General features: G+C 37.8%; 1 protein-coding gene across 1 annotated transcript; it reads left to right on the top strand.

Moving 5' to 3' along the window:
• Positions 1 to 25,317, top strand: RAD21 (RAD21 cohesin complex component). Its single transcript, XM_081951202.1, has 14 exons — positions 1 to 152; positions 6,794 to 6,960; positions 8,354 to 8,483; positions 8,889 to 8,988; positions 9,325 to 9,431; positions 11,129 to 11,329; positions 12,202 to 12,327; positions 13,563 to 13,685; positions 16,707 to 16,930; positions 17,604 to 17,748; positions 17,948 to 18,099; positions 19,183 to 19,332; positions 22,440 to 22,523; positions 23,496 to 25,317. The coding sequence occupies exons 2-14, from the start codon at positions 6,817 to 6,819 to the stop codon at positions 23,685 to 23,687; spliced, it is 1,878 nt and encodes a 625-aa protein (XP_081807328.1). The 5' UTR covers positions 1 to 152; positions 6,794 to 6,816; the 3' UTR covers positions 23,688 to 25,317.
• The last annotated feature ends 1,730 nt before the right edge of the window (positions 25,318 to 27,047 follow it).

Genomic DNA, 27,047 nt, shown 5'->3' with positions numbered 1-27,047 from the left:
GCGGCAGGAAGAGGAGCGGCCGCCATCTTGTTTGTTTGAGTGGCTCAGAGGCAAAAGGGGGGTGGGGGAATCCGCGGGCGGGCGGTAGCGGCCTCGGCGGTTCTCCGAGGCGCTTGGAGCCCGGTTCCTCAGGCAGCCACGCAGGACTCGAGGTGAGAGCAGGAAGGGCCAAGGGGTGTGGGTGTGTGTGGAAGAGAGCGGGGGGAGGCTTCCGTAGCAGCCGGAGCGAGCCTAGGCCGCAACCTGGGTTTAATTGTGTCCCCCCCCCCCCCCCCGGGCTCCCGCTCACTGCGAAAAGGCTGAGGGAAGAACGGCTCGTTAACGACTTTTGACCGGAGTTGGGACGGAGGTTCCTCGCTTTGGAAAGCCGGCCTTTTCCTTGCCCTCTGATGGTTTTTTTAAGCCTCTCGGTTCCGGGACTTTGCCTGGCCGTTGCTCCTTTCGAAATAAACACGGCACAACGTGTAACATGTTCATACTGGTGTAATGGGTTTGTTAATATGATTTATTGAGTTAGGGATATTTCTTCTTCTGGTCTTCCTTGTGAGTTGTATTGTGTTGGGGGAGTGCACTGAGGGTGCTCAACCAATCTCATTGTAAATACGTTGTGCACGGACAATAAAGAATTATTATTATTACTATTATCATCATCATCATCATCATCATCAAGCAATGGCTGGTAAAAGGCTGCCCTATCCTTAAGCTTTAACTCTTCCTCAGAAGCGAACTGGAATGAAACAATTCCCCCCCCCCCAAAAAAAAGAGAACTTGTGAAATAGGACTGTACGTTTTGAAACGTTTCTCCCAGTTATTCTTTTTGCCCCAGGAAATCTATTGTTTCCCCGCGATGGCAGGCTTCAAAAAAAAAAAAAAAAAAAGCGAGAGGCTGGGGAACCCCGTGCGCGATCAAGGAGCCTTTCCCGGCTCGTGCTGCTGTTGTCAGTTATTGCCATGTGTGAATGACCCCTCGGGATCGTGCGGAAAAGCTCTCGAGTTGTGTCTGAAGGTTGCAAGACGAAATTGAGCTGTGGGGGTGGGGGGGTTATTTTCCCTTGTTTCAGTTAGGCGACTTTCTTCCCCTTGTTAAAAAAAAAGGTTGACTCGTGCTTTGAGGGAGGTAGAGCATTTTTTTTTTTGCAAATAGTTTTTATAAAACAAATTTCTTCAATTTGCATCACAATTTCAATCTTTACAACAATCCGGTATCAGTATATCTCATATGTACATACAAGTTATTTACATTATTCTCCCTTTTTGTGTACATACTTTATACGATATGCCATTATTATAGTTTTGTCACTCTTAATTTACTTTTACATTCTTAATCTTTAGAGGTAGAACATTCAAAGGAGGGCTAAGACTCCTTTGACTTTGGTTTGGGGTGCTGCTCGGGAAATTGTAAGACTGGGGCCTGGCTCAGTAGCCTATAAAACTGAGCCTTGAAGCCCAGTTTCTTAAGGAATGGGTTTGTGTGGAGAGAGAAACTGTCAGAGAAAGCCTCAGGGTGTAGTGGAGTCATGTCAAGTTGCGTTTGGAAAAGTTAAGCCCCTGCTCCATGATTTTGTAGACACAAAAGATGTTTGGGATAAAAATGGTATAAATAGACGTGAAAAGGACAAATTTTACAGGGAGTTTAATGGCTGAGGAAGTATAAAATGATTATAAAATACCAACTGCTGCAGTGGAGACAGGCATTTAACAAGACAGTTATGGCCCTAGTGAAAGGCTTCTTGATTGTCTTTGCCAAATAAAAAATGTGCATGCTTTGGTTTGGAGAACAGGATGATTCCCCCAAATTATTTAGAGACATTTAATGAGCCAATATACAGTGATTAAGGTGGTGGATTTGCACTGGGGAAACCAAAGTTCAACTTCATCCATAGCCCCTAGTAGTTTCTGTTTGGTCGCATCCCCTGGCAAGGTGATTGCTTTTAGAGGTGAAGAAAGAGAAGTGAGTCCTGTTTACTGGCTTGAGTTTCTGGAGGGAAGGCAAATTACAAATAAGTGAAGTGAGGTACTCTTAAATATAACCTGTCTGCTTAAGCCTTTGCAGTCATTTGGCTTTGTAGGAACATGGTTATAGAGGTAGATCTTTAGCACAAGTGTAGAGCAAATGCTGTATGCATTCTAGTCAATAGCCTAGCTGCAGTAGTCTGTATCCATTATAGCATCCAGACTATTTCCAAGGGTATCTCAATCAAATGCATAAATTGCAGCAGATAAGCTGGCTAGGAACCTGCTTTGACTTATACACTGTTCAAAGTTGGTACTAGTACTAACAGAATTATCTGTGACTACGTCTTCAAGGAAGAAGAAGCGTTTACGAACACCCTTCAAGGAAGAAGGGTTCACAAACCAGAGAGGTGAACCCCACTTTTACAACGTAGGAGGAAAAGTAATTGATAACTTCATTGACAAACCTCTTACTCTAAAGGTAGAAAATAATGAAATTATAAACACCAGTTAGGCTGCATCTTACATACATTGTACATTATCTGGGGACTTCTGAGCCCAGTATTCCAAAGAAAATTACTTTGGTCAGCCTTCCTGAATTTCTTTAAAGAACCTCTTGGGTTTCAGCATATATTAATAGTGGAGAGAATAATTAAAGAAATTCAGGCAACTGTTTGACTATTTGTAGGCAGGCTCACTTTTCTTTTCTGTGTATGTATTCTACCTTATGTAGAAGAATACAAGCAGAATAAATAATTAAAAGCTATTCTTTTAAGAAACAATTTCTTTGCCCAGTAAAACATGGTGCTATATTGCTTTAGTTCTGCCAACAAATTCAGAAATACTCCAGGGATTAATTCCATTTTAGTAACTTGTTGGAATTATAAAGGTATGTCCAATGTTCATGAATACTACCCATGTATAAGTGAAAACCTTTTTCAGGTAACAAAGGCTAAATTCTATCAGTTCATGTTTCTGTGGAATCAGTATATGAGATGCTGTAAAAACCACAATGGTGTCTTATCAAAAACTAGGGGTTTTCATGTGTACTATCAATTGCCAAACCTGTAAGAAATTGGCCTAACATGTTGCCATCTTACTAGGATTCATTGCCAATTTAAACTTTGTATAGGTAATCCTCAACTTACAACAGTTCATTTAGTGACTGTTCAAAGTTACAACATCATTGAAAAAAGTGACTTATAACCATTTTTCATACTTACGTCTATTGCAGCTGTTATCAAAATTCAGATACTTGGCAACTGACTTGCATTTATGATGTGCAGTGTCCAGGTGATCTCCCTTTGCAAGCTTCTGATAAGCAAAGTGAATCGGGAAACTATTTTCACTTACCAACCGTGTTACTAATTTACCATCTACAGTGGTTCCATTAATAACTGTGGCAAGAAAAGTTGTAAAATGGGGCAAAAATCATCTAATAAATGTTTCATTTAGCAAAAGACATTTTGGGCTCAATTGTGGTCATACGTTGACTACCTGTCTTTCCCTATTCCATAACAGATAAGCAGATGTGAGTGACATCTCTCTCCTTCCCCCCCTCTTTCATGATTCCATCTGTTGGTTTCAGATAGTAGTAACTAGTACTGAAGTCATGATAGTACCTTTAGGTAACTATCAGAATGACAAGAAGAGCAATTTGCAATTTTTAAATATTCTTTGGAAGATGCTTGCAAATAGGAGAAGACCACAGTGCTGTCCCAAATGTTTAGGAATATTTACAACAAGAAAAATGGTTTAAAAATGGTTTATCACTGAACTGTTACCATTTAAATTATTAGGAAGAAAATGGATTAGAATTTCTTAGTGCTTTGCAAATTTTTCAAAACAGTCTCTGGTCTGAAAACCTTTCTGGAACAGCTAATATTCCTTAATAGCTAATGTAAGGATGATTTGAAGGAGCTCTGTTAAGTATAGATATTTGCAGATGCAGTGGAGGTAGTAATGTAAGTTCTCTGCTGCCCTCACTGCTTATGCAGAGAGTGTGATTTTGTAGTGTAACATACACATCTCCAGCTTTGCTGATAGTTTTATACTCATCATCTGATCTGATTCACTACTTAAATATCTTTGACCACTTAGAAATGAGTGTTTTGATCTTTTCATGCTTCACAATTCTAAAATCACCTAGTTTACCTGTTGAAAATTCTCAGTACAGAACTCATCAAATTCTCTTCCAACACTATGCTACTATTACTGTGAAATTACTTTCATCAGTAAATGGTCTCATATCCAGAATACCTGTTCCATCCTCTGAGCAGACCAGCATATTTTTTGCTGTTAATCAGACAGTTTCTAATTGAAATAGTCTCATGACCCAAAGCCCAAGCATAAATTATTAAAATCACCCAGAACAATTGCATTCAAGTCTTATACTGAGGGTAGACAAGGCAATAGTCTGTTCTATTGTCCCAATGAAGTAATGCTAATTTAGCATTTTTTAAAAAATACAAATATTGTCAATAGGGCTGTACAGAATCTAACACATTTGAGTCAGTTCTGTGCTCTATTTTAATCATTTTGGAAATATTGTTTACTTAAAAGAGTTATGTTTAAAGCAGTTTCAAAATGATCAAAGACCTTTAGCATGATCCCAAAACGATTCTGAGATGCTTTATATATCATTACTGGACACCATTGAGTCTGCTTGGTGCTGTAAGAGACGAGCAATGTCCATAAGAGGTGCCCTAAGGTCCCATGGAAATGGAATAATAATCATAATAAATGTTAATCCTGTATTAAATAGTTAATACTGTTTTGATTTGTTAATATTAAGATGGTAGAAATAATACACAGAATCCAATGAGAAGGTGATTATTTATGGAAGATTGATGAGCAAGAAAGTAGGATTAAAAAAGATAATTGGATAAGGTCAAAGAAGAAAGAAACCCTAAAAGAATTTGGTGGGGTAGGCACTATAATACTTCAGAGGGAATGGGGAAAGAATTGGCCATGATGGATGAATGGAATCAGTCACTGAAGGCCCAAACTGAGTGGCAATGTGGTTCCATTTCAGTCTCATACTTGGTAAGAAGTATAGTGTGAAGTTGAACGGAAGTGGCAGTAAAGAGATTGTCTGCCAGAGTTTCATGTCTTAGAAGCCAGAATGGGGGAGGGAGAATTTCTGGAGAGGTGCAGCAAAGTAGAAAGTGCAATGATGTGAAATGAATATACCATGTAACCCTAACACAGGTGGGGCACATGTTGCAAGTACACTTTAGATCTGGTTTTTGCCTTGAAGCAGATGAGAGACAGTTTGTCAGGGACATTTTAATCAGTCTCCTCTCTTCCTTGTATGAAATTGATCTGTGCCAACAATCTTCCCAGGCAAGATGCACCAATTAATTGATGGATCATCTAGTGCTCAGAGATTTGGAGGAATAGTTCCATCAGATTCCTAGTCTACCTTTGAAATATTGAGGAACAAATATACCAGATAGGATTGCTTTCAATCCCAAGTGGATTTTTGTGTATTGAAAGATAAAGCAGGAAGAAGAGATGGCTATACCAGTGCTGGCAGAAGATGAGTGAGAAGATGATAAGGCACGGCTATAAACTGAGATTCAGTTAGGAGATGTGGACATTCTGATATGGTATTTGAAGATTGTTAGAGGATAGGTGGGGAGAAACAAGCATAGAAACAAGGTGAAGTTGCTGTTCTTTGAGAAACAAAACCAATCTTGTTTCTCAATAGGATTATGTTTCTTCACAAAGAACAGATGTGCAGTTTAGGATATCCCTGACTTATGCTTTTTTCTAGAAGAGCAGGTGGAAAATATTCATAGGAAGGGACACACTAATGGTAGTCACAGTCTTGTTGGACAATCAATTGGACAATTATAATTTATAGTACATATAGCTGACCTTGAAGGCCATTTGGAATCTTCACCTTGAGCTTAATGAAGCTGCTGTTCTGCTTATGAGTTGGATCTGTTAGTCACATTCTGCATCTCTTTTTAAATTCAAAATATAATGTCTTCTAAAATTATCCAGATTAGTATGCTCATGTGGAGTGGGCATATTATTTTTAGTGATTCCCTTTGTATGGTCAGAGTGGCTCTCTTAATATATTCTAAGGACTTTGAGGGATAAAAGGGGTCCTGAAGCCTTTATCTTTGGATCCAGACTTGGTGGCTTCTATTCCCCTTGTCAGTGGCTGTCAGCCTAGTTGAGAAGGACATGGCTAAGTGTGGATGAGTATATGTGTGTGTGATAAATACGTTGTAACCCAGTAAAGGTTTGGTGTTATTTTAGATTCATTGGGTCTCCATGTGTTCTAAAGAACAGGTTGTATCTCAGTGTTCACTTGAAAATGATTTGAGTGTGGCTGTTTGCAAGGGCTGTGAGTGGGTGACCATAAGCCAAACCCGAGCATGCATTTAATACCTACCTATATTATGTATAGGTATGGGACGTGGTGTCTAAGACACAACTTGCCGATCAGAAAGGTTGGTGGCTTGAATCCCTAGCGCCGCTTAACAGAGTGAGCTCCTGTTACTTGTCTCAGCTTTTGCCACCCTAGCAGTTCGAAAGCACATAAAAATGCAAGTAGAAAAATAGGAACCACCGTTGGTGGGAAGGTAACAGTGCTCTGTGCGCCTTCGGCATTTAGTCATGCCGGCAACCTGACCACCTAGACATCTTCGGACAGCGCTAGCTCTTTGGCTTTGAAGTGGAGATGAGCACCGCCCCCCTAGAATCGAGAATGACTAGCACACATTTGCGAGGGAACCTTTACCTTTATATTATGTATGCAATATTTTACTGGAATTACTATGCATCTCTGTGACATTATGTTTAACACATCTTTTTTTTCCTACAGGTTCTGCATAGAGTGTTGGCACAATGTTTTATGCTCACTTTGTCCTGAGCAAACGAGGGCCGCTAGCTAAAATATGGCTGGCGGCCCATTGGGACAAAAAGCTAACCAAAGCCCATGTGTTTGAATGCAATTTGGAAAGTAGCGTAGAGAGCATCATCTCACCTAAGGTATTATTTTTATGATTATATTTTGTGGTATATGAAAAATAGGTATAAAAGCAGATTCATCTGGGGCATTACTGAATTATTTTGTTAGTATTATCAATATATAAATCCAGGGTTTAGTTTGGTATTGTAAACAAATGGCTATATCTGAGTGTTTGGACTAAGATATGAATGAGAGAGCTTATTCCTGTTTATCTCCTTCCTACATTGAGAAATTGCATTGCACCTACAATGAGTACCATTTAGTTACCATGGTTAGTTGTTGTTCTATGTTTTCCCATGCAGAATTTAACAAATATACTTAAAGCAGGACACTGGGACTTGTTTTGCTTTCAATTTTTTTATCATTGCCTTTTTTTTTTAAAAAAAAGTTTGTTTTATATTTAGACTCTGAGAATAAAGCTCCATATTGTATCACATATGGTGTTAACAATTTGCACTAAATAAAGCATCTTCTAGAATAGTAGAAACTGAATTCTTTAATAGTAGTTATTATAAGCCATCTTATTATTTTCTGAAGATTTCAGTAAAGGATTGGGCTGATTATATAAAGTTTGTACTTTTAGACTTCACTAAAATTAATAAGCAAGAAAAAGAGACCACCCATCTTCCCTCCCCACCACCCACATAAAGTTTTCTTAACTTTTTCTTTTATGCAGTTTAACTTTATTTTTCTGTGAAGCAGATTACCAGTATTGATTTATTTGCATGGCTTAAACGTTTCTGAAACAATCAGTAAATTTGCATAAGTATTATATAAAAATGCTTGCCAAAGATCACCAAAAACATGGTCAGTGCAATCTCTGTGCTATGACCAGGCTTGAATCTTGACTGAAAACCATCCTGGGATATATACTACTATGGTGGTTTTAATCTGTATGCTGCCCAGAGTCAATGGTATATTTAAATGATTTAAAGAGATGGGCAGCTCTTTAAATATTTAAATATATTTATATTTAGAAAGCTGGTTTACCGTAGTGGTTAAGGTGCTGGCCTAGCAACCAAGAGAGAGTTCTAGGTGTCCCTTGGACATGAAAGCTGGCAGGATGACTGTGGGCTGGTCCCTGTCTCTCCCAGGTGTTTTTTGTGGGCAGAATAGACAGGAATATTAGCAATCTTTGAATTGTGTATGAAAAAGAAAGACAAAATAATATTGATAGACTAAGGTAACTAAGATAACATTTCAAATGACCATAAATCAATTAATTTTTAAGTCATTTCATAGTTTTGATAGTACAATATGTTTGACATTGCAAAGTGCTCCTTATTTCATAAACTGAATGGCAATAAAAGAAATTATGTGTTTTAATTTAAAACTTTAAATAGGATGTGAGAGTTTAAGGAATTGCCTTTCTATTTGTTTCTTAATTACAATTAATTATAAATGATTTTTCAGGTGAAGATGGCACTTCGAACTTCAGGACACCTTTTATTGGGAGTTGTTAGAATCTATCACAGGAAAGCTAAATACCTCCTTGCAGATTGTAATGAGGCATTCATTAAGATTAAGATGGCTTTCCGTCCAGGTATTTGATGTATATTTGTTTTTATCTAGCTGTTACTAGTTCATGAACAGTACAATTTACTTTAGAGTACAATCTTTTAAATATAATAGAATATGTACCATGTGTTTTTCCCCTAGATTATCCTGACTGTTATAATGACTTGTAGTTTGATTGGATCTAACGGGCCTTGACAATTATTTTGGAATACTTGTGCTTCCATGGTTTCTTTGAATCCAGGTTGATATTGCCATGTAAAGTCAGGGTGTTCCATTTGTAATCTTTAAAATCAGTTTTATCACCAAGAACAGTCTGTGTACAATGACTGAATCCTATTCTACTTTATTGAATAGTTTATTGTCTGCGAAAACATGCCAAGATATTTTCTTTAAAAATGTCACCTTAAGAACGTATAATATTTTTTTTTAGGTGTGGTTGATTTGCCTGAGGAAAATAGAGAAGCTGCTTACAACGCTATCACTTTGCCTGAAGAATTTCATGATTTTGATCAACCATTGCCAGATTTAGAGTAAGCACTTGTTTTCTGATTGTAAGATAATTATTGAGATATTTGTAGATTACCATATCCCTATTATTGCTGTATTGGAGGAGAAAACAAAACAGGGAAGGAATTTCCATTCTACTGGTTATAAAAAAGGTTGTTTCTACTCTTTTGAAAGATATGATATAATAACACACCTGTATGATAAATAACATTTTGAGTTTTGTAATCTGTGGATTTTAAAATATTAAGCAGTATTACTCGTTTCATTAATTTTCTAAAGTGACTTTATTTAACTGAATATTAATATCTGGTTGTCTTCTAGAATGGTTTCTAATTAAAAAACTTTATGTCTTTTGAAAGTGATATCGATGTGGCTCAACAATTCAGTTTGAACCAAAGCAGAGTGGAAGAAATTACAATGCGAGAAGAAGTGGGAAACATCAGCATACTTCAGGAAAATGACTTTGGTAAAGCATGCATGTTTTAAATAGGATTTATGCTTAGTTTCTTGTATTTTCACAAAATCAGTTGATATAGATGTTATGATGTATAGGTAATCCTTGACTTACGATCAGTCATTTAGTGATCGGTCAGAGTTGCACAGACTTACCTGAGGGTTATCTACAACCTGAATTTGAAGTTCCAATGATTAGGGGGGATTGTTGCACGGTCACATACCCTACTTTGAGTGCTTGGTAGCTGGGCCACATTTACGGCCATTTGCAGCGCCCCATTTCACGTGATCAAATTTACTTCCAGTTTTCTACAAAGCTGGTTGATAGTAAACCATGGGTTTGCTTAATGATTGCAGTGGTTGCTTTACAACCTTCACAGAAAAGCTGTAAAAGCTTTATGACCAGGCACCATTATGCTCTTAATGCAAGGACTACCTGTACAAATAAATATAATACCCTAGTATTTTAATAAATCATAAATAAGCATAGCTTTTTTTTCTCCTTGGGTTGGAGGAATGCTTACAGAGTGCTGAGGATCTTGAACAATTAAACTTCACAGTGAAAGTTCATTTAATGGTCCATTTCTGGGAGCGTCATTGGTTATTCCTGAATGTCCATTAAATACAAAAAAAATGACATTGCAACAATTTATGACCTTTGAGTAATGACATTATGCATATGAGGCAAAATATGCCATTAGCATAAATATACTTCAATTGTGTAATGGTGTTGTTATGCAGATGTGTAAATCAATATGAATGGATTTGCATATTTATACATTATGTAAATAGTGTTGAACATATTTGTCATAAAGTTAAGATAAAACTGCCTTGCAAACTTTAAGACAGACAGACAATTTCACATGCTGGGGAATGCCCAAATGAAAATTTACTCCCATCAGATTTGAAGTCTACTACGTAGTGATCTATTAAGTTGAAGTGTTTATTCCAGCAGAAACTACATACAGTATTCATTTGATCAATTTTTTCTATTCACAAGTAATGTTTGTGTATCTTTACAGTCAATGTAATTATATGAAAGTAATATATTAAAGACATTCATTCTTTATTTTTAATTGAAAATTTCCCAAAGCAAGAATTTATATAATAAAAATCAGTGGCCAGGGTCTTGTTAATGTGTTTAATGATCCATCTCTTGTTTTTAAAACAATCCATAAATATAGTGCCTCACCAAGTATGGACAATTTTCATTATTCCGCATCTGTTTTAAGGAATTAATAGTCAATGAGCTTTTTGCAGAACCTCTGCAATAAAATTTAATCAGAATCTAAAGTGATAATTTCACAATGTTACAATCTTTTGTATGTAAACAAAAACTTGCAACTTGCACATCTTCCAAATATGCATATACATTCTAATGATAATATCAGTGTTCTGATGATTGTACATTTGAAGTAGTTAGCTATTATTTCATAAGCACAGGTTGGAGAAAAAATTCAGTGTCAAGGAATATGAATAATTTATATATTTTATAAGACTACTACATTAGTGAAACCGGAATAAAGAATATGAAACATGAGTAATAACAAAATGAACTGAAGAAGATAATATCTTAAGTATTGAATGTTGCAATTAATAAAAATACTCTTTGCACAAATTAAAAATTAGAGCAACATAATGTTGCAGTTAAAAATAATATGGAACAGGTAATTGAAGATACCTGTCTCTTTTCCCCCCTTAATTTTAAAGGAGACTTTGGCATGGATGATCGTGAAATGATGAGAGAAGGTAGTGCTTTTCCAGATGACATGCTGGTAAGCTCTAGTACTTCAAACCTTCTGCTGGAGCCAGAGCAGAGCACCAGTCATCTTAATGAGAAATCTAATCACTTGGAATATGAAGACCAGTACAAGGATGATTTTGGAGAAGGAAATGATGGTGGAATCCTGGGTATGTAATCAATTTGTATCTTGCCATAAAGCACCTCTTCCAAGGTCATGGTTAATTTGAACCATTGTTAAGCAAACAGATATAGGTTGATATTAGTCATTTACTAACTACAATAATGGCTATGAATTTAGTAAAAAGAGTTTAAAGATGTAGGTTTATTTTTCTCATGGGGCAACATCGCTTTCTAAAATCTATATCCATAAAGGGAACTATGGCAAGTGGGAATGTTGGAACTGTTGTCATAAGTTGACGTATTAGGCAGTGTTACTTAGCGATGGAGTTTGCAGTCCCAATTACCATTAGTAAGTGAGAACTATCTGTAAGGAGGAGGACACTTTATGTTTCCCTTGATCTTCCCAGGTCTCCATATAAGATAGGCAGGGATATGCTCTTATACAGCCATTTAAACTTCTTTCAATATTAATTTCTCATAACAGAACACCTACTCACCAATTGTATATGTAAATGTTTGTTTATTTCCTGGGGGGGGGGAATAATCCATCCTCTTTGATATGTATTCATTCTTCTGCAATGAATATGAACAAAAATATTTTTGATTAAACTACATCTTTCAAATGAATAGACCCTTTTCCACGCAGAACCATCAAGGGGGAAACCACACTTCCACCAAACCTAATAGAACAAGCCTACTACGTATAAATAGGTGGCAAACTCCACACACCTTTGCTCTGATGTTATCTAGTTGCGTAATGTAATGTCTACAAATAAGCTCAGAGAGCACCAAGAACTTCATGGTTATAGATAGTCTGTTGAAAAAGTCCTGTCTTTTAATGCTATTGTAGCAAGGACAGTCTTACATTTTGATACAAGATTTATGCTTCTAGCCTTACCTTCTTGATTTGTTCTTTCAGTTGACAAACTTCTCAGCAACACTGAAGAAGGAATATTTGATGACCCCCCTGCGCTCTCAGAAGTGGGAGTAATGTTGCCGGAGCAACCTCCCCATGATGATTTGGATGATGATGATAATGCCTCAAGTGAATATTGAAACACTTGTCTTTCATTTTCGAAAATGCTCTGTCAATGATAGCATTTCATGGATGGAATGGCATGGTTGACAGACTTATATTTTCTATATCATTAATATTGTGCCAGTCATTGTTAAAGGACTATCTTATGGGCAAGACATAATCAAGACTGAGCAATTAAAAGTTGGTACTTTCCGAGGCAGGGATTAGCTTTCCTCTTTTTTTTCCCCTCATCCTAACTGGTTTTTATGATCAGTATTTCATCAGTGGAAAATGGTGCTTGCCAGTTGCTCACCTTTCCTTGGTCACCATCTTAGCCCCAGTTATAGTTCATCCTATTATCACCCATCCCTTGCACATTGCGAGAACATTTTAGTATGGTGAACGATGTGGTATCAGAATAAGATGGTTAGTATGTTTGCAAAGCAATCTAGAAATGGTTGGGAGATTCCATCCATTTTTCCTTATAGTTTAAATCTTCCCATATATGTAGAGATAGGACCAGTAGCCCATTATAAATCAAAGGAAGGAAAACTTGAAGCAATCATGAATACTTGCATATATTAAAAAAGAGCAGTTTTTAAAAGTCCCAAAGAAAAATGTACAAATTCAATTTGAATTATGTACTATGGAATAATAAATGAGTAAAAAACATCAGACTGTAAGGAATAACTAAAAAATGAGGATCCAGTGTGTAGTTGTATAGAAAAGTTAACCCGTTACCGCCTGGATTGGTTAGGTTCTAGTTCATATTAACATGTTAGGATAAAAATGCCTATAGAGAGCCTTGGAGAAAACAAATGTAATTGACTCTAGGTGTTTATGTAGCCACTCCTAACCTTTACCAAAAAGGGGGGGGGGCATTGAAGCAAGCCAATGACAAATAAGCATTCTCAGCTGGCACAGAATGAGGCAATAGCATTTAGACTTCTATACAGCTTCACAGCCCTCTCTAAGCGGTTTATAGCATAAGCATATTGTCCCCAACAATCGGTCCTCATTTTATCGACTTTGGAAGGATGGGAGGCTGAGTCAACTTGGAGCCTAGAAAGATTTGAACTGTCAAATTGCAGACAACCAGCAGTCAGCAGAAGTAGCCTTTGTGCCATCATAGCTCATGTTATCCAGGAAGGACCCAGAGAGGGACGCTAACCCTTAGAAGATAATTTTGGAGGCTTTGACTTGTATTTTATATTGTGGCTCCAAAATACTTTCAAAAACTTACTTCATTCTCTAATTCACAGTGGGAGGACCAGATAGCCCAGACTCTGCAGATCCAGTAGAACCCTTGCCAACCATGACTGATCAGACAACACTGGTTCCAAATGAAGAAGAAGCATTTGCTTTAGAGCCCATTGATATCACTGGTAAATTTTAATTGTTTTTGTATGTGGTATGCCTATTATTGTCATTACTATTGCCTTTTGTTTTCACCACAGGAAAATCTTAAGTTTCTCAATAGAGGTGGACATAGCATCCATACATAGGTTGACCTCGTCCACCTTCTGATTGGACTGAGTCTGATTAAAGCTAATTAAGACACACCCCTTGTTGCTAGCCTTACCCAGCTTTTCGACTCAGTCCACTTCAAGGACAGTCATGTCATCGCATATCTCCTGAGGAAATTGACAATTTGACTGGTTTGAAGAATTATTTGTCTTGCATTTATTACTTGTGTCAGGACTACAACTGTCAGCTGTCAGCCAGGGCTGGAGCAAGAGGGCCTGGACCCATAGCTCGCCCTGTGGGCCATCTGCTTACCCCAGAATCTCTGATAGGGCGGGAGAGAGCGCAGCGCTCTTTAGAGGGTTGCTAAGTGTGGCTCGGAACCCCGCTTACCTCCATCGGCGCAGTGAAGGTGCGGCTCCATTCAGCAAGCTTTCTGATAGCTCCGGAGCCTTTGCAGCCTTTGAAGTGGGCAGCTCTCATCACGCACCAGCGTTGCTTCTGTGGCTGCTGGAGCTTATTGATCCATGCGAGGGAGAGAGAGAGCTACAGCACCGTGCCGTTTCAAAACAGCTGGCCGACCTAGAGAATCGTGTCCGTCAATCGCCGCCGATTGTTCTTGATCAGTCTGGTTCCCTCCCATAGGGACAATAGGGCTTGGGTATGTCCCATGTATGGATGCTATGTCCACCTCTATTGAGAAAGGGTGTTGGCACTTACCTGATACGCCTCTTCTAATAGAGTGGAGATAGCATCCATCCCCTCCCTTCTATGACTGATCTATTTTATATACTAAAAGATTATTGTGGGCTTGGTATGTATTACAACCAGGGTTCTTCATTCAGGTTATTACTGTAAATACTGTTGTTCTATTTCTTGCCTGAGAAGTTTTTGTTTACTAAACTGTTGTTTGATGACACGTTGAGTCTGTTTAAGTTCTTCTTTGCCAAAAAACTGGGTAAGGCTAGCAACAAGGGGCATGTCTTAATTAGCTTTAATCAGACTCAGTCCAATCAGAAGACGGACGAGGTTAACCCATGTATGGATGCTTTCTCCACTCTATTAGAAGAGGCCTATCAGGTAAGTACCAATGCCCTTTTTCTGTTGGCTTAATTTTCATATAAGATCAACCTTTGAATTTTAAGTAGGTCCACCTGCAAAAGTAAATCACTATGTGTATAGGCGCACACAGAATCTTCTTCTTGTTTTAGATATGAAATTATTTTATTACTTGGTAGTGGTAGAACTTTAAAGTTTTCTATTTTTAATTAGTAATTGCAATGAAGTAGTGAATATGATACCTGCAGGCAAATGCCTCTTCTATGTGATGACAGGATAACTACAATGAATGAGGAAGGTATTAGGCAAGATTCCAGGATATTGTCTCACATGCACTGGCCAGCTTTCACCTTCCACATAAGGTCAGCATTGAATGAAAATATACGTTGTAGCTTGATACAACCCAGTTACACTTCCTATTTGTTCACATACCCTTACATAGATTGTCAGCACATCTTTTCTAATCACTGATAAATTTGGGAATGATAAAGTCTAATCAGTATTGACTGATCTCAGACAGTTATGTATAGTCAGATAGTCTGGGTAGTATTTGTATGGAAGATCATCATGAAATCACAGCATTACATCCTAGACCAGGAAGTTAAAGAAAACGTCTTGGAAGAAAGAAATGGCAAATCATTCAATTTTCCTTCAGAGAAAACACATAGATAGGTACACATAGTCACTTGGAATTATAGTCAAAATAAGCTCTTGTTTTATTTTGTGTGTGTGTGTGTCCGTCCCACCTTTATTACTTGTACAAATAACTCAAGTGGTGAACATATCTAACACACCTTCCTCCTTTTTTTCCTCATAACAAAAACCCTGTGAGGTAAGTTGGGCTGAAAGAGAGTGACTGGCTCAAGGTCACCCAGTTGGCCAAGGCCATTGCTTTCTAGCCCAGCGCCTTAACCACTAGACCAAATGCTATTTAAAACTGCATCTGGAAATGGTTTAAAATAAAACGATTGCTTGTGAAGTAGTAAAACCTTCTGATTACAGTCCTCTCTGGTCCATATTGTTCCAGTTAGATGCACATTTCATAATATTCTTTACATTGTTATAAAAGACTTGTGGTCTTCATGACTCAAGAATACAACTTGCCTTTCTGAATATATAATTTTCCACTTCAAACTTGATTCTACTCTTGGGTGACATATAGGGTAGTCTATAACCGTGATGGCAAACCTATGGCATGTGTGGCAGAGGTGGCACGCAGAGCCCTCTCTGTGGGCATGCACACTTTTGCTGGCTGCTCTTCATGCATGTCAGCCAGCTGATCTTCATGGCCTGAAAACGCCCCCAAAAATGGCGATTTTGCAAGCTGTTTGCGGGCCTTTTTAAGGCTGCCTTCAGGCCATTTTTGGGGCCTGCAAGACAGCTGAAAAACTGCCTGAAAACGGCCAGAAAAACCGACCTGAAAATGGCCCCCCAAATAGCCAAAAAACAAGTATGTGCGGCCAGCTGGTTGTCCGGTTTCCCATGGTCTGGCGCGTGCACATGCATGTTCTGGTTTGGGCACTCGGTGCTGAAAAGGTTCGCCATCACTAATCTATAAGCGTCTACTCTCATTTCCAAGAATGTAATTCTAGAGTTCTTATATATAATTTTAGTAAGAATTTTTTTCCACAAATAAAAAATAAATTGAAGCCTGTAGTTCTTTAAATGGTCTCACTGAAGCTTCTAACAAAGATGTCAAGTTACCAGAATTGTGACTGTATATTCTTTTCTGAATACTATAACACAATCATTCTTAAGTAAAAACATTTTAAACAGTTTTTGAAAGTGTTCCTTGTAAAATAAACTAAAATAATACTGTAATTTAATTATCAATAGTCACATTGTTGTAATGTCCAGTGTCTACTACATTTTCTCCTAAATAGTTAAAGAAACCAAAGCAAAGAGGAAGAGAAAGCTGATTGTAGACAGTGTGAAAGAATTGGACAGCAAGACCATCAGAGCCCAATTAAGTGATTATTCTGACATTGTCACCACACTGGATTTGGCACCTCCTACTAAGAAATTAATGATGTGGAAAGAGACTGGAGGTGTTGAAAAACTTTTCTCTCTTCCTGCTCAACCTCTTTGGAATAACAGGCTGCTGAAGGTGAGTTGAACTAAATTTTGGGAAATTTATAATGAATAGTTATTGCAAATAATCTTAAACCATCCTTTACCAGTTCACTCACCTAAGATATGTCAAAACAGCAACTCCTAGAATATAAGAAGGTTTGGACTGCATCAGTTTAGGACAGGCTGTCAAACTATTACATTTTCTAATAAATTGTGCAAATGAGGCATTGTCCGTCTTCACATTTATAAAATGTGAAATCTCTTTGGGCTGTTACCAGTTTACATGAAAGAGAGAGGTAAGCAATATATACAACAAAATATAAACAAAGGGATAGAAATGAAAAAATCCATAAACTAATGAAAACACAGAATAAAATTAATTAGACTGAACTATACTCAACTAGGTTGAAGGCTGAAATGTTCTCCTAAGTGCCAGTTGGGTTCTTCCTGGAAAGCCATACCAAAAGACTAGCACAGCTAATAAAAAGCTATTCCGAACCTCAGTACTCCTCAGGTCCCTAAAGTGCGGCACCTTTAATCAATTTATAGTAATTAACTTCATAGTTGGTACATATGAGCCTACTATACTATTTATTTTAGTATGTAAATGGACACAGTCTGATGCTAGACTAACCTTGAATTGCCTGAACTAGATAATGAAGCAGTGTCAACTAAAAATATAATCTACTTTTTTTTTTAATTTGAAGCTTTTTACTCGCTGTCTTACACCTCTTGTACCAGAAGATCTTAGAAAGAGGAGGAAAGGTGGGGAAGCTGATAATCTGGATGAGTTCCTTAAAGATTTTGAGAATCCAGAAGTACCTCGAGAAGAGCAACAACGCAATGTTATCGGTTTGTGTCTTTAATAGCTTGGTTTTTGTCTGTTCAGTAAATGCGTTTAAAAAGCTGTAGCTTAATGTTCAAAATGTGTATTTGCTTCATGTGCATTACTACCTTCTGGGTTTAAAGAAGAATTTGTTCTTTTGTAAAGATAAAAAGGACTGTCAGCATTGAGAAAAATACTAACGTGTCCATGTTTATTTTGCAATAGATGAGCCCATTTTAGAAGAGCCAAGTCGCCTGCAGGAATCTATGATGGAAGGCAGTAGGACCAATTTAGATGAATCGGTCATGCCACCACCTCCACCCCAGACAGGTGTAAAGCGAAAGGCTGTACAATTGGAACCAGAACCTGTGCTCCCTGTGAGTAAGAGAATGTATTTCAAATATAGATACATTGCCGAACAATAAAATATAATGCAGCATACTAAAAAGCAGAGACATCACCCTGCCAACAAAAGTGTGTATAGTCAAGGCTATGGTTTTCCCAGTTGCAATGTATGGCTGTGAAAGATGGACCATAAGAAAGGCTGAGCGCCAAAGAATTGAGGCCTTTGAACTATGGTGCTGGAGAAAACTCCTGTGAGTCCCTTAGACTGAAAGGCAATCAAACTGGTCAGTCCTGGAGGAGATCAACCCTGACTATTCTTTAGAAGGCCAGATCCTGAAGATGAAACTCAAATAATTTGGCCACCTAATGAGAAGGAAGGACTCAATGGAGAAGAGCCCAAATCTGGGAACGATTGAGGACAAAAGAAGAAGGGGACAACAGAGAATGAGGTGGCTGGATGGAGTCACTGAAGCAGTAGGCGTGAGCTTAAACAGACTCCAGAGGATGGTAGAGGACAGGAAGGGCTGGAGGAATGTCGTCCATGGGATCATGATGGGTCGGACATGACTTTGTAACTAACAACAACAAAAGTATAATGCTTATCTCTGTAATGACTTCAAAGCAATACTAAATGTCATAAAGAAGTAACATAGGTCTATTTGGGGTCATTTATCCAATTTCCATTGGTGTAAATTGGCAGAAGTAGATGACCTTTCAGCAATTTCACTGGTTATTGCTTATCCTTTCATTTATAAATATTCCCTATAAATGGAAAAAAACAACAAAAACATGATAACTTTATAGTGCCTTGCTCAGTGGTTCTAATAAAATATTGTGGTATATCAGTGGAGTTCATCTATTCTGTTTAATTTATTTTAAGTAAGTGCTGTCTTTGAACATGCTCTCCTTGGCAATATCAAATTTTCTTCCCCAATGAAATTGAACATTGGGGAGGATGCAAGCACAATTCTTGAACAGATTTTAATAAATGGATATATCTAAATATTAATATAAAGGAAATAGGTTATATGTGAGGAATTTGAAAAATGATGTTTTTAAATAAGATGTTGCTAAGTCTGGTTTTAATCATTAAACTTGAATGTTTCTCTCATCAGCCCCAACCATTACAACAGATAGAAATGCCCCCAGTGGAATTGCCTCCAGAAGAACCTCAGAATATATGTCAACTAATTCCAGAACTAGAGCTTTTGCCTGAAAAAGAAAAAGAAAAAGACAAGGAAAAGGAGGAGGAAGAGGAGGAGGAGGTAAGTATTGATCTATAGCAGTCAATAATTTCTTAGTAATACAATACAATACAATACAATACAATACAATAGCAGGGTTAGAAGGGACCTTGGAGGTCTTTTAGTCCAACCCCCCCCCCCCCCCCCTGGCTAGGCAGGAAACCTTATACCATTTCAGACCAATGGCTATCCAACATCTTCTTAAAGACTTCCAGTGTTGGGGCATTCACAACTTCTGGAGGCAACTTCTGTTCCACTGATTAATTGTTCTGACTGTCAGGAATTTCTCCTCAGTTCTAAGTTGCTTCTCTCCTTGATTAGTTTCCACCCATTGCTTCTTGTTCTACACTCAAGGTGCTTTGGAGAATAGCTTGACTCCCTCTTCTTTGTGGCAACCCCTGAGATATTGGAACACTGCTATCATGTCTCCCCTAGTCCTTCTTTCTATTAAACTAGACATACCCAGTTCCTGCAACCGTTCTTCATATGTTTTAGTCTCCAGTCCCCTAATCATCTTTGTTGCTCTTCTCTGCACTCTTTCTAGAGTCTTCACATCTTTTTTACATCGTGGCAACCAGAACTGAATGCAGTATTCCAAGTGTGGCCTTACCAAGGCATTATAAAGTGGTATTAACACTTCATGTGATCTTGATTCTATCCCTTTGTTTATGTAGCCTAGAACTGTGTTGGCTTTTTTGGCAGCTGCTGCACACTGCTGGCTCATATTTAAATGGTTGTCTACTAGGACTCCAAGATCCCTTTCACAGTTACTACTACTGAGCAAGGTACCACCTATACTGTACCTGTGCATTTCACTTTTGTTGCCTAAATGTAGAACCTTACTCTTCACCATTGAATTTCATTTTATTAGATAGTGCCCAATGTTCAAGTTTGTCAAGATCCTTCTGTATCTTTAGCCTATCTTCTGGAGTGTTGGCTATTCCTGCCAGCTTGGTGTCATCTGCAAATTTGATGAGTTCCCCATTTATTCCCTCATCCAAATCATTGATGAAGATGTTGAAGAGTACTGGGCGTAAAACAGAGCCTTGGGGTACTCCACTGCATACCTCCCTCCATGTAGATGCAATTCCATTGAGGACTACACGTTGAGTGTGGTTGATCAGCCAGTTACGAATCCATCTGGTGGTGATGCTGTCTAATCCACATTCTTCTACTTTATCTAGTAGTACGTTATGGTCTACCTTATCAAATACCTTACTGAAGTCCAAGTAAACTATATCGACTGCATTCCTCTGGTCCACTAATTTTGTCACTTTGTCAAAGAATGCAGTAAGATTAGTCTGGCATGATCTGTTTTGCACAAACCCATGTTGGCTTTTGGCTATTACTTTATTTACTTCTAGGTGTTCGCTATTTTGTTGCTTGATTATTTTTTCCAGAATCTTTCCTAGTATTGAGGTCAGGCTGATAGGTCTGTAGTTTCCTGGATCTATTTTTTTCCCTTTTTTGAAGATGGGAACCACACCAGCTCTTTTCCAGTCCTCTGGTAGTTCCCTGGTGCTCCAGGATCTCTGAAAGATATAGTTCAGTGGTTCTGAGATCTTGTCTGCCAGTTCCTTCAGAACCCTGGGGTGTAATCCATCCGGTCCTGGTGATTTGAACTCATCTAGGGTAGACAGGTGCTCACTTACCATTTTCTTCCCCTATTTCAATTTGAGTTCCTAATCTGATTTTTGTGATGCTGTTTTTGATAGGTTGGACTGTTTTATTCCTTGTGTAAAAACAGATACAAAACATGAGTTAAATAGTTCTGCTTTCTCCCTGTTGCTTGTCACCTTCTTGCCACTTTCTCCCAGCAATAGACCAATTATTTCCTTAACTTTTTTCTTGTTTTTAACATGTTGTGGAAGAAGCTTTTTTTGTTATTTTTTACTTTTGTGGCAAGCCTTTCTTCATTGTGAGCCTTAGCATTCCTCACTTCATCTTCACAGGTTCGGGCTATTTGCTGATATTCTGCCTTAGTTATGTCCCCCTCTTTCCACTTTTTATACTTATCTGTTTTGTCTTTCAATTTGTCAGGGAGTTCTTTATGCAGCCATGCTGGTTTCTTTTGGGAGCAGTTATTTTTCTTCTTCGTTGGTATTGTGCTAGTGACCTTAAGGTTCAACTACTGCAGTGAACACTATGTGAGGCTGTCTTTGAGACCCACTGAGAACCTTCAACTGGTCCAGAATGCATTAATGGATGGAAAGGAGGAAGGGAAGGAAGGAAGGAAGGAGATTGAGTCACTGTTGGATACTCTGCAATAATTCAGTGTTTCTATATTTTTACAAAATATTGCACTAATTTATTTTTTCATTAGACTTTAAAAATTCATGAAAATGATTTGGTACATTGATGTTATTTTTCCATATTGCTTTTGTGAATATACAAGATAATAACATTTCAAAATTTGTTCAACTGCATTTATAAGAAGTGTTTAAAATGTCATAGTTGTTGGCACTTCTCTGTAAATACCTTGTTAGCTAATATTTTTCTAATAGCCCTTTCTCCGTTTCTGTACTGCCATGGTGTTTTGTCTACCATGAAAGACTGATTTACATCTTTGAGTTTGCAGTTAAGTTCAGGAGTGTATTATCTGCTACTCATTAACCTAACCTATATCCAGGATTTCACAACTTTCTCCATTGGCTCTGTCTAAACAATTTGGTATTGACAACCTGTATCATTTTTCCTGAGCCTGGGCATATGGACTTCCAACACCCAGAAACCTAACCAAGGCACACTTGTTCAGGAATTCTGGGAATTGATTTTTAGTTGTCCAGATGGTATCTAAGCTGGATAAAACTGATTTATATTAAATTCAAAATTTTTGAATGAAAATGTGAAGACCTTGTAGCTGCATTTACTAATTGTTTCTCTCACTCAATTTGGGAGAGTTTTATTTTTTTTAAAAGCTTCAGCTTCCCGCAGTGGCCAGCCAATTGTATACAATGAATAGGTTAGGTGGACATAAGAATCACAAAGCTGCTACCTTTGTAGTGTCCTTATGTAGCTTCCTGGGAAAAAATGTTTTTTTTTTTTGTTTTTTTTTAGATCTTGAGCATTTTTTAGGATAACATGTAATTATATTGTCTGAGTCTGTTTTTCAATGCAATTCATTTCAGGAGGAAGATGGTACTGGAGGTGATCAGGATCAGGAGGAACGACGATGGAACAAGAGAACACAACAGATGCTCCATGGTCTTCAGGTATTAGTTCATTTTTGATAGTATGCGAGTGGTATTTTTGAACATAACTTGTCTGCCAATTAATTTATATTTTTCTTCTGTAGCTAAATAGATGCTTTCAGGCAGCCCACAAACAAAACACAGAGACATTAACCCTTACTGGGGCTCTGTTTTGCACACATGGAAATCTGGATATAGTTAGAAAAACTAATCTGAAACCCTGAAGGACCAGTGCTGAGGTAGATACATCAATAATTAGACAATTAAAAAAACATTTCCTTGTTTGTCCCCTGAAGCAACTATTGTAGGAAATTTAATATGGAGAAGTAATCCCTAAATTGAGTCAGGAACACAAATCCCTCTGATTTTAGACATTTTAAAATCAGTCCATTCAGACTGCCCAGATACTTCGCAACAGTGATTGGCAGCTACTTCGATCCAATGTGGAAAGATGTTTCAGGGGCTTATGGTGAGATTTAGTATTGTGTTGGTATCGTCTTAAAAAGTCATGGCTGCACATCCTTACTCATTAAGGCTCCAGTGAGCACTTTCTTATATTTTTCTGTATTGAGGCTTGTGAATCCCTCTTACGTGGAAGTAGCATTATTTATCCTAATTTGAGAGTTGTTGTGTGTTTGGGTCTAGTGTGTTTTTCTTAATTCAGTAAAGGCTTTCATGATCTCTTAAATGTTGGATTATCTTCGTCTCCTGAAGATTGAAGACAGCGGTGTCCAAACTTGGCAACTTTAAGACCTGTAGCCTTCAACTCCCAGAATTTCCCAGCCATCTATGTTGATTGAGGAGTTGAAGTCCACTGGTTTTAAATAGCCAAGGTTGGACACCCCTGATCTAAGCTTTTCAGGCTGTAACTGGGTGCAGGAGCTCTTCCAGTAATGAACATTTTATAAGTTCTCTTGTGATTGCTTGGCATTAACAAACATTCAGATTGAGAGTCGGAAATTATAATGGTTAACTATTGTTTTGTATTTTCAGAGAGCCCTTGCCAAGACTGGAGCAAAATCTATCAGTTTGCTTGAGTTGTGTCGGAATACAAACCGCAAACAAGCAGCAGCAAAATTCTACAGTTTTTTGGTACTGAAAAAGCAACAAGCGATCGAGCTGACACAGGAAGAACCATATAGTGATATCATTGCAGCTCCTGGTCCCAGATTCCATATTATTTGAATGGTTGGCTTACTGTATAGTTAGCATCGTTAATGCCCACACATTTTCCCATGTGCAGGGCCCATAAGGGAAGAAATTTAGGTTTCATTGTCCATGTACAGTAATCAATTTTTTGTGTCTGGGGTGGGGTTTCTATTATCTTTTACTACTTCTGCATTTCTAGTAACCTTTCTGCACTGGATGACTTGAATTCCAGTCGCAGAGATGAGAAAGTACTCAAGGATCTTCATGAAGAGTGTTGTTGTTTTTTTTAAAAAAAATCCCAATTCAAAGCAGATTTGTGCAATAATGGTCATCTTAACTATGACTAATGCTTTTTTTCAATATCTTAGTAAACCAGGATATTATTTCAATCAACTCCAGAAGACCCAATAATGGCCAACTTTTTATTTCATGACTGATTTGCCAAATAGACCTAACATTCTGAGCTTTCTTCCCTGTATGAGTTATTTTTGCCTGCCCGCTGTTGGCATCAGTGTTGGTCATCTTCCTACTACCAAAAAGTGCTTTTTGGAGCTGTCATGGTGAATGTCAGCGCCTAGTAGGCAGGAGTCCTTGCTGTGCCATGTTTTCTATAGAGTAATTGAAGCAGCTCTAGGACTTAAATGCAAATGGGAACCCATGGAGAAAAAAACTGCTTTTTAAAGAAAATTGGGGCTTACTTCATGTGCAAAACATTTCTGGTAGTAGATGTTACATTCCTTTTCAGAGTGGTCCACCTCTGGCATCAGGTAGCTATGGGGCAGGGTAGTTTGATTAAGCTTTTTTCATTTCAGATTAAACCTCTTCAAGCGTTTACCTTTCTTAGGGGATTGTATGTACATGAAATGTCATACATGTAGATTATAAGTAATTTGGTTGTTGGAAGCTGATAACTAGTTGGGTCTCAAGAGTTTGAGCAAAATAAATTTGTATAAATTAACTAATAATTATGTGGGACAGCATTGGCCCTAAAAAGACAACAGACTTCAGATGTATATTTTAGAAGCAGGTAAACTTGCATTTATTAAAAGTAATCTTGTTGTGTAAGAAGTATTAATAGACCTGGCTACCTTTACAGCTTTTGTAATGGGGTGTTTTCCAATAATGGACACCGAATAGCTTTTCAAACAACCCCCCGTTTGGTTTTTTACTATTTTTTTTAAAATAAAGACTTTATTATTATTATTATTATTACTAGAATCAGGCCAAACCAGAAATCATGTGAATGTGGATGGATAGATGTTAACATTTCTTAGCAAAATTTAAAAAAAATATTAAAGGTTCTGATTTTAAATGTTGGCACTTTGTGGAATGATTAAACGTTTGGGACTGAGATTCAGTATATGCCTAAATGTAAAATTATGTGAATGTTTTGAAATTTGCGATGTTTTAATAACCCTTGAGACAAGATAATTGTATAAAATAGCTACTGCAACTTTATTTTTGACATGATGTGCCTGTACAACCATGATTTTCTCCCTTTGTACAAAGAAACATTGTAGATAACTTGAATGTTTGATTATAGAGAAGGTCATTAGTTTCTTGTTAAAGATTGTTAGTCCATTTTTGTTGCTTTTCAAGGTTAATATTCTTGAAAATAGTTGCTGTTATGTATAACTTTTCTAATAAAAATTGTGTTAAGCCATTATATAGTGCCAATATCTCTAGTATTTGGCTATATTGTGAGAAGTAATCTCCCTATTAGCTAAGAACCAGTTAAAAGTGTTCTGAAAATCTAAGTTATCAAGGTGTACATGTTAGAAGCAACAGAATACATTAACCAGACAAATGAACCTTAGCAGATGGAAAATTCAAGCAAAAGGTATCAGAAATGGGGAGCCTACATATTTCCTGATGTTCCTAATCTATAGTTCCCCAAATCATGTTAACTAGGAATTATATGCAATGTAGCCTAATATCTGGAAGTCCACAAATACTCCACTTCAGATTATAATGGAAATAGAACAAAGAATTTGCTATCACTATACAAGGATAATAACCTATAAGTTAAATTAAGATTTATTAAACTACAGCCATGGTAAGAAATCAGAGATTTGAGGTACTGTATTTTTGGAGTATTTGCACCTTTTCTCTTCTAAAAAGAGGCTGAAAATCTAGGTGCGTCTTATACACTGAATACAGCATTTTTTTGCCTCCTGAAGCCCCGCCCCTTTACCAAAATGGTCGTCCATAGCCTTATGGAGGCTTTCAGACAGCTCCTGGGGGGCTGGGGAGGACAGAAATGAGCAAAAAATGGGTCATTTTTTGCCCCCCTCAGCAGCACTCCATAAGGACATGCATGCTGTTTTTTTGTTTGTCCCCCCCCCCCCCGAGCATTCTGCAAGCCCCCCCCCCAGGCTATTCATGCCTTTAAAAAAAACCAGGCCCGTTGTCAGGAAAACGGGGCCATTTTGGGGAGGTTTGCAGAGTGCAAAAACTTTTTCCCCCTTTCCGAAAGCTGTTTAGTTAGAGTGGTTGATGAGAATTACATTGATCAAGTGCTGTTCCAGCAGAAACAAAGTTTTAGATGCTACAGGTTGTCAGCTATTTCCTTCTCCAGCACATGGATAAATACACCTGGAAACATCTAACTACCTACCTACTGTATTTCTCTCTCTCTCTGTCTCTCCCCCTACCTATCGTATTTCTATTTCTCTCTCTCTATCCCTCTACCTACCAACCTACCTACTCACTCTCCCTGTCTACTGTATTTCTCTATTTCTCTCTATCCCTCTACCTATCTACACTCCTTCCCTCCCTCCCTCCTGTATTTCTCTATTTCTCTCTCTATCCCTTTATCTGCCTACATACCTTAACTAATCTACCTACCTACCAACCTACTGTATTTCTCTTCCTCTCTATCCCTCTATCTACCTACCTCCTTTTTTAAAAAAATTGCCTCTTCAAAACCTGGGTGCGTCTTATACTCTGAAAAATATGGTAGATTAAAAGCACAATGCGTTAATTTACACATATAGCAGGATAGCTTTATTTCAGCCTTTGGGGTGACCCAAAGGAACCTATCGCCATGGCCCATCTTGCCTTGGGAATTTTTGCTGTTGCAAAAGCGATCCAAATCTGTCAGATTGGGAGGGCATCTCCTGTGCAGCGTCCTCTTCAGGTCACCCCAAGATTTTCAATTGGATTCGGGTCCAGATTCATTTCAAAACTTTGGTCTTCAAAAGAAGCCAATCTTTGGGTGATTTGAACAAGGGTTTGAGTTGCCCTGTTCAAAACTGAAATTCTTCAGTATTTTAGCAGAGGCCTGAAGGCTTTGTGCCAAAATTGACTGATATTTGGAACTTCATAATTCTCACCTTGACTGAAACTCCAGTTCTGGCTAAAGAAAGATATCCCCAAAAGATAATGCTGCTGTCA

This window comes from Natrix helvetica (genome assembly GCF_964273705.1).
Source record: "Natrix helvetica genome assembly, chromosome: 4".
In the NCBI taxonomy this organism is placed as follows: Eukaryota; Metazoa; Chordata; class Lepidosauria; order Squamata; family Natricidae; genus Natrix; species Natrix helvetica.
This window is presented reverse-complemented; position numbering and strand designations above follow the sequence as displayed.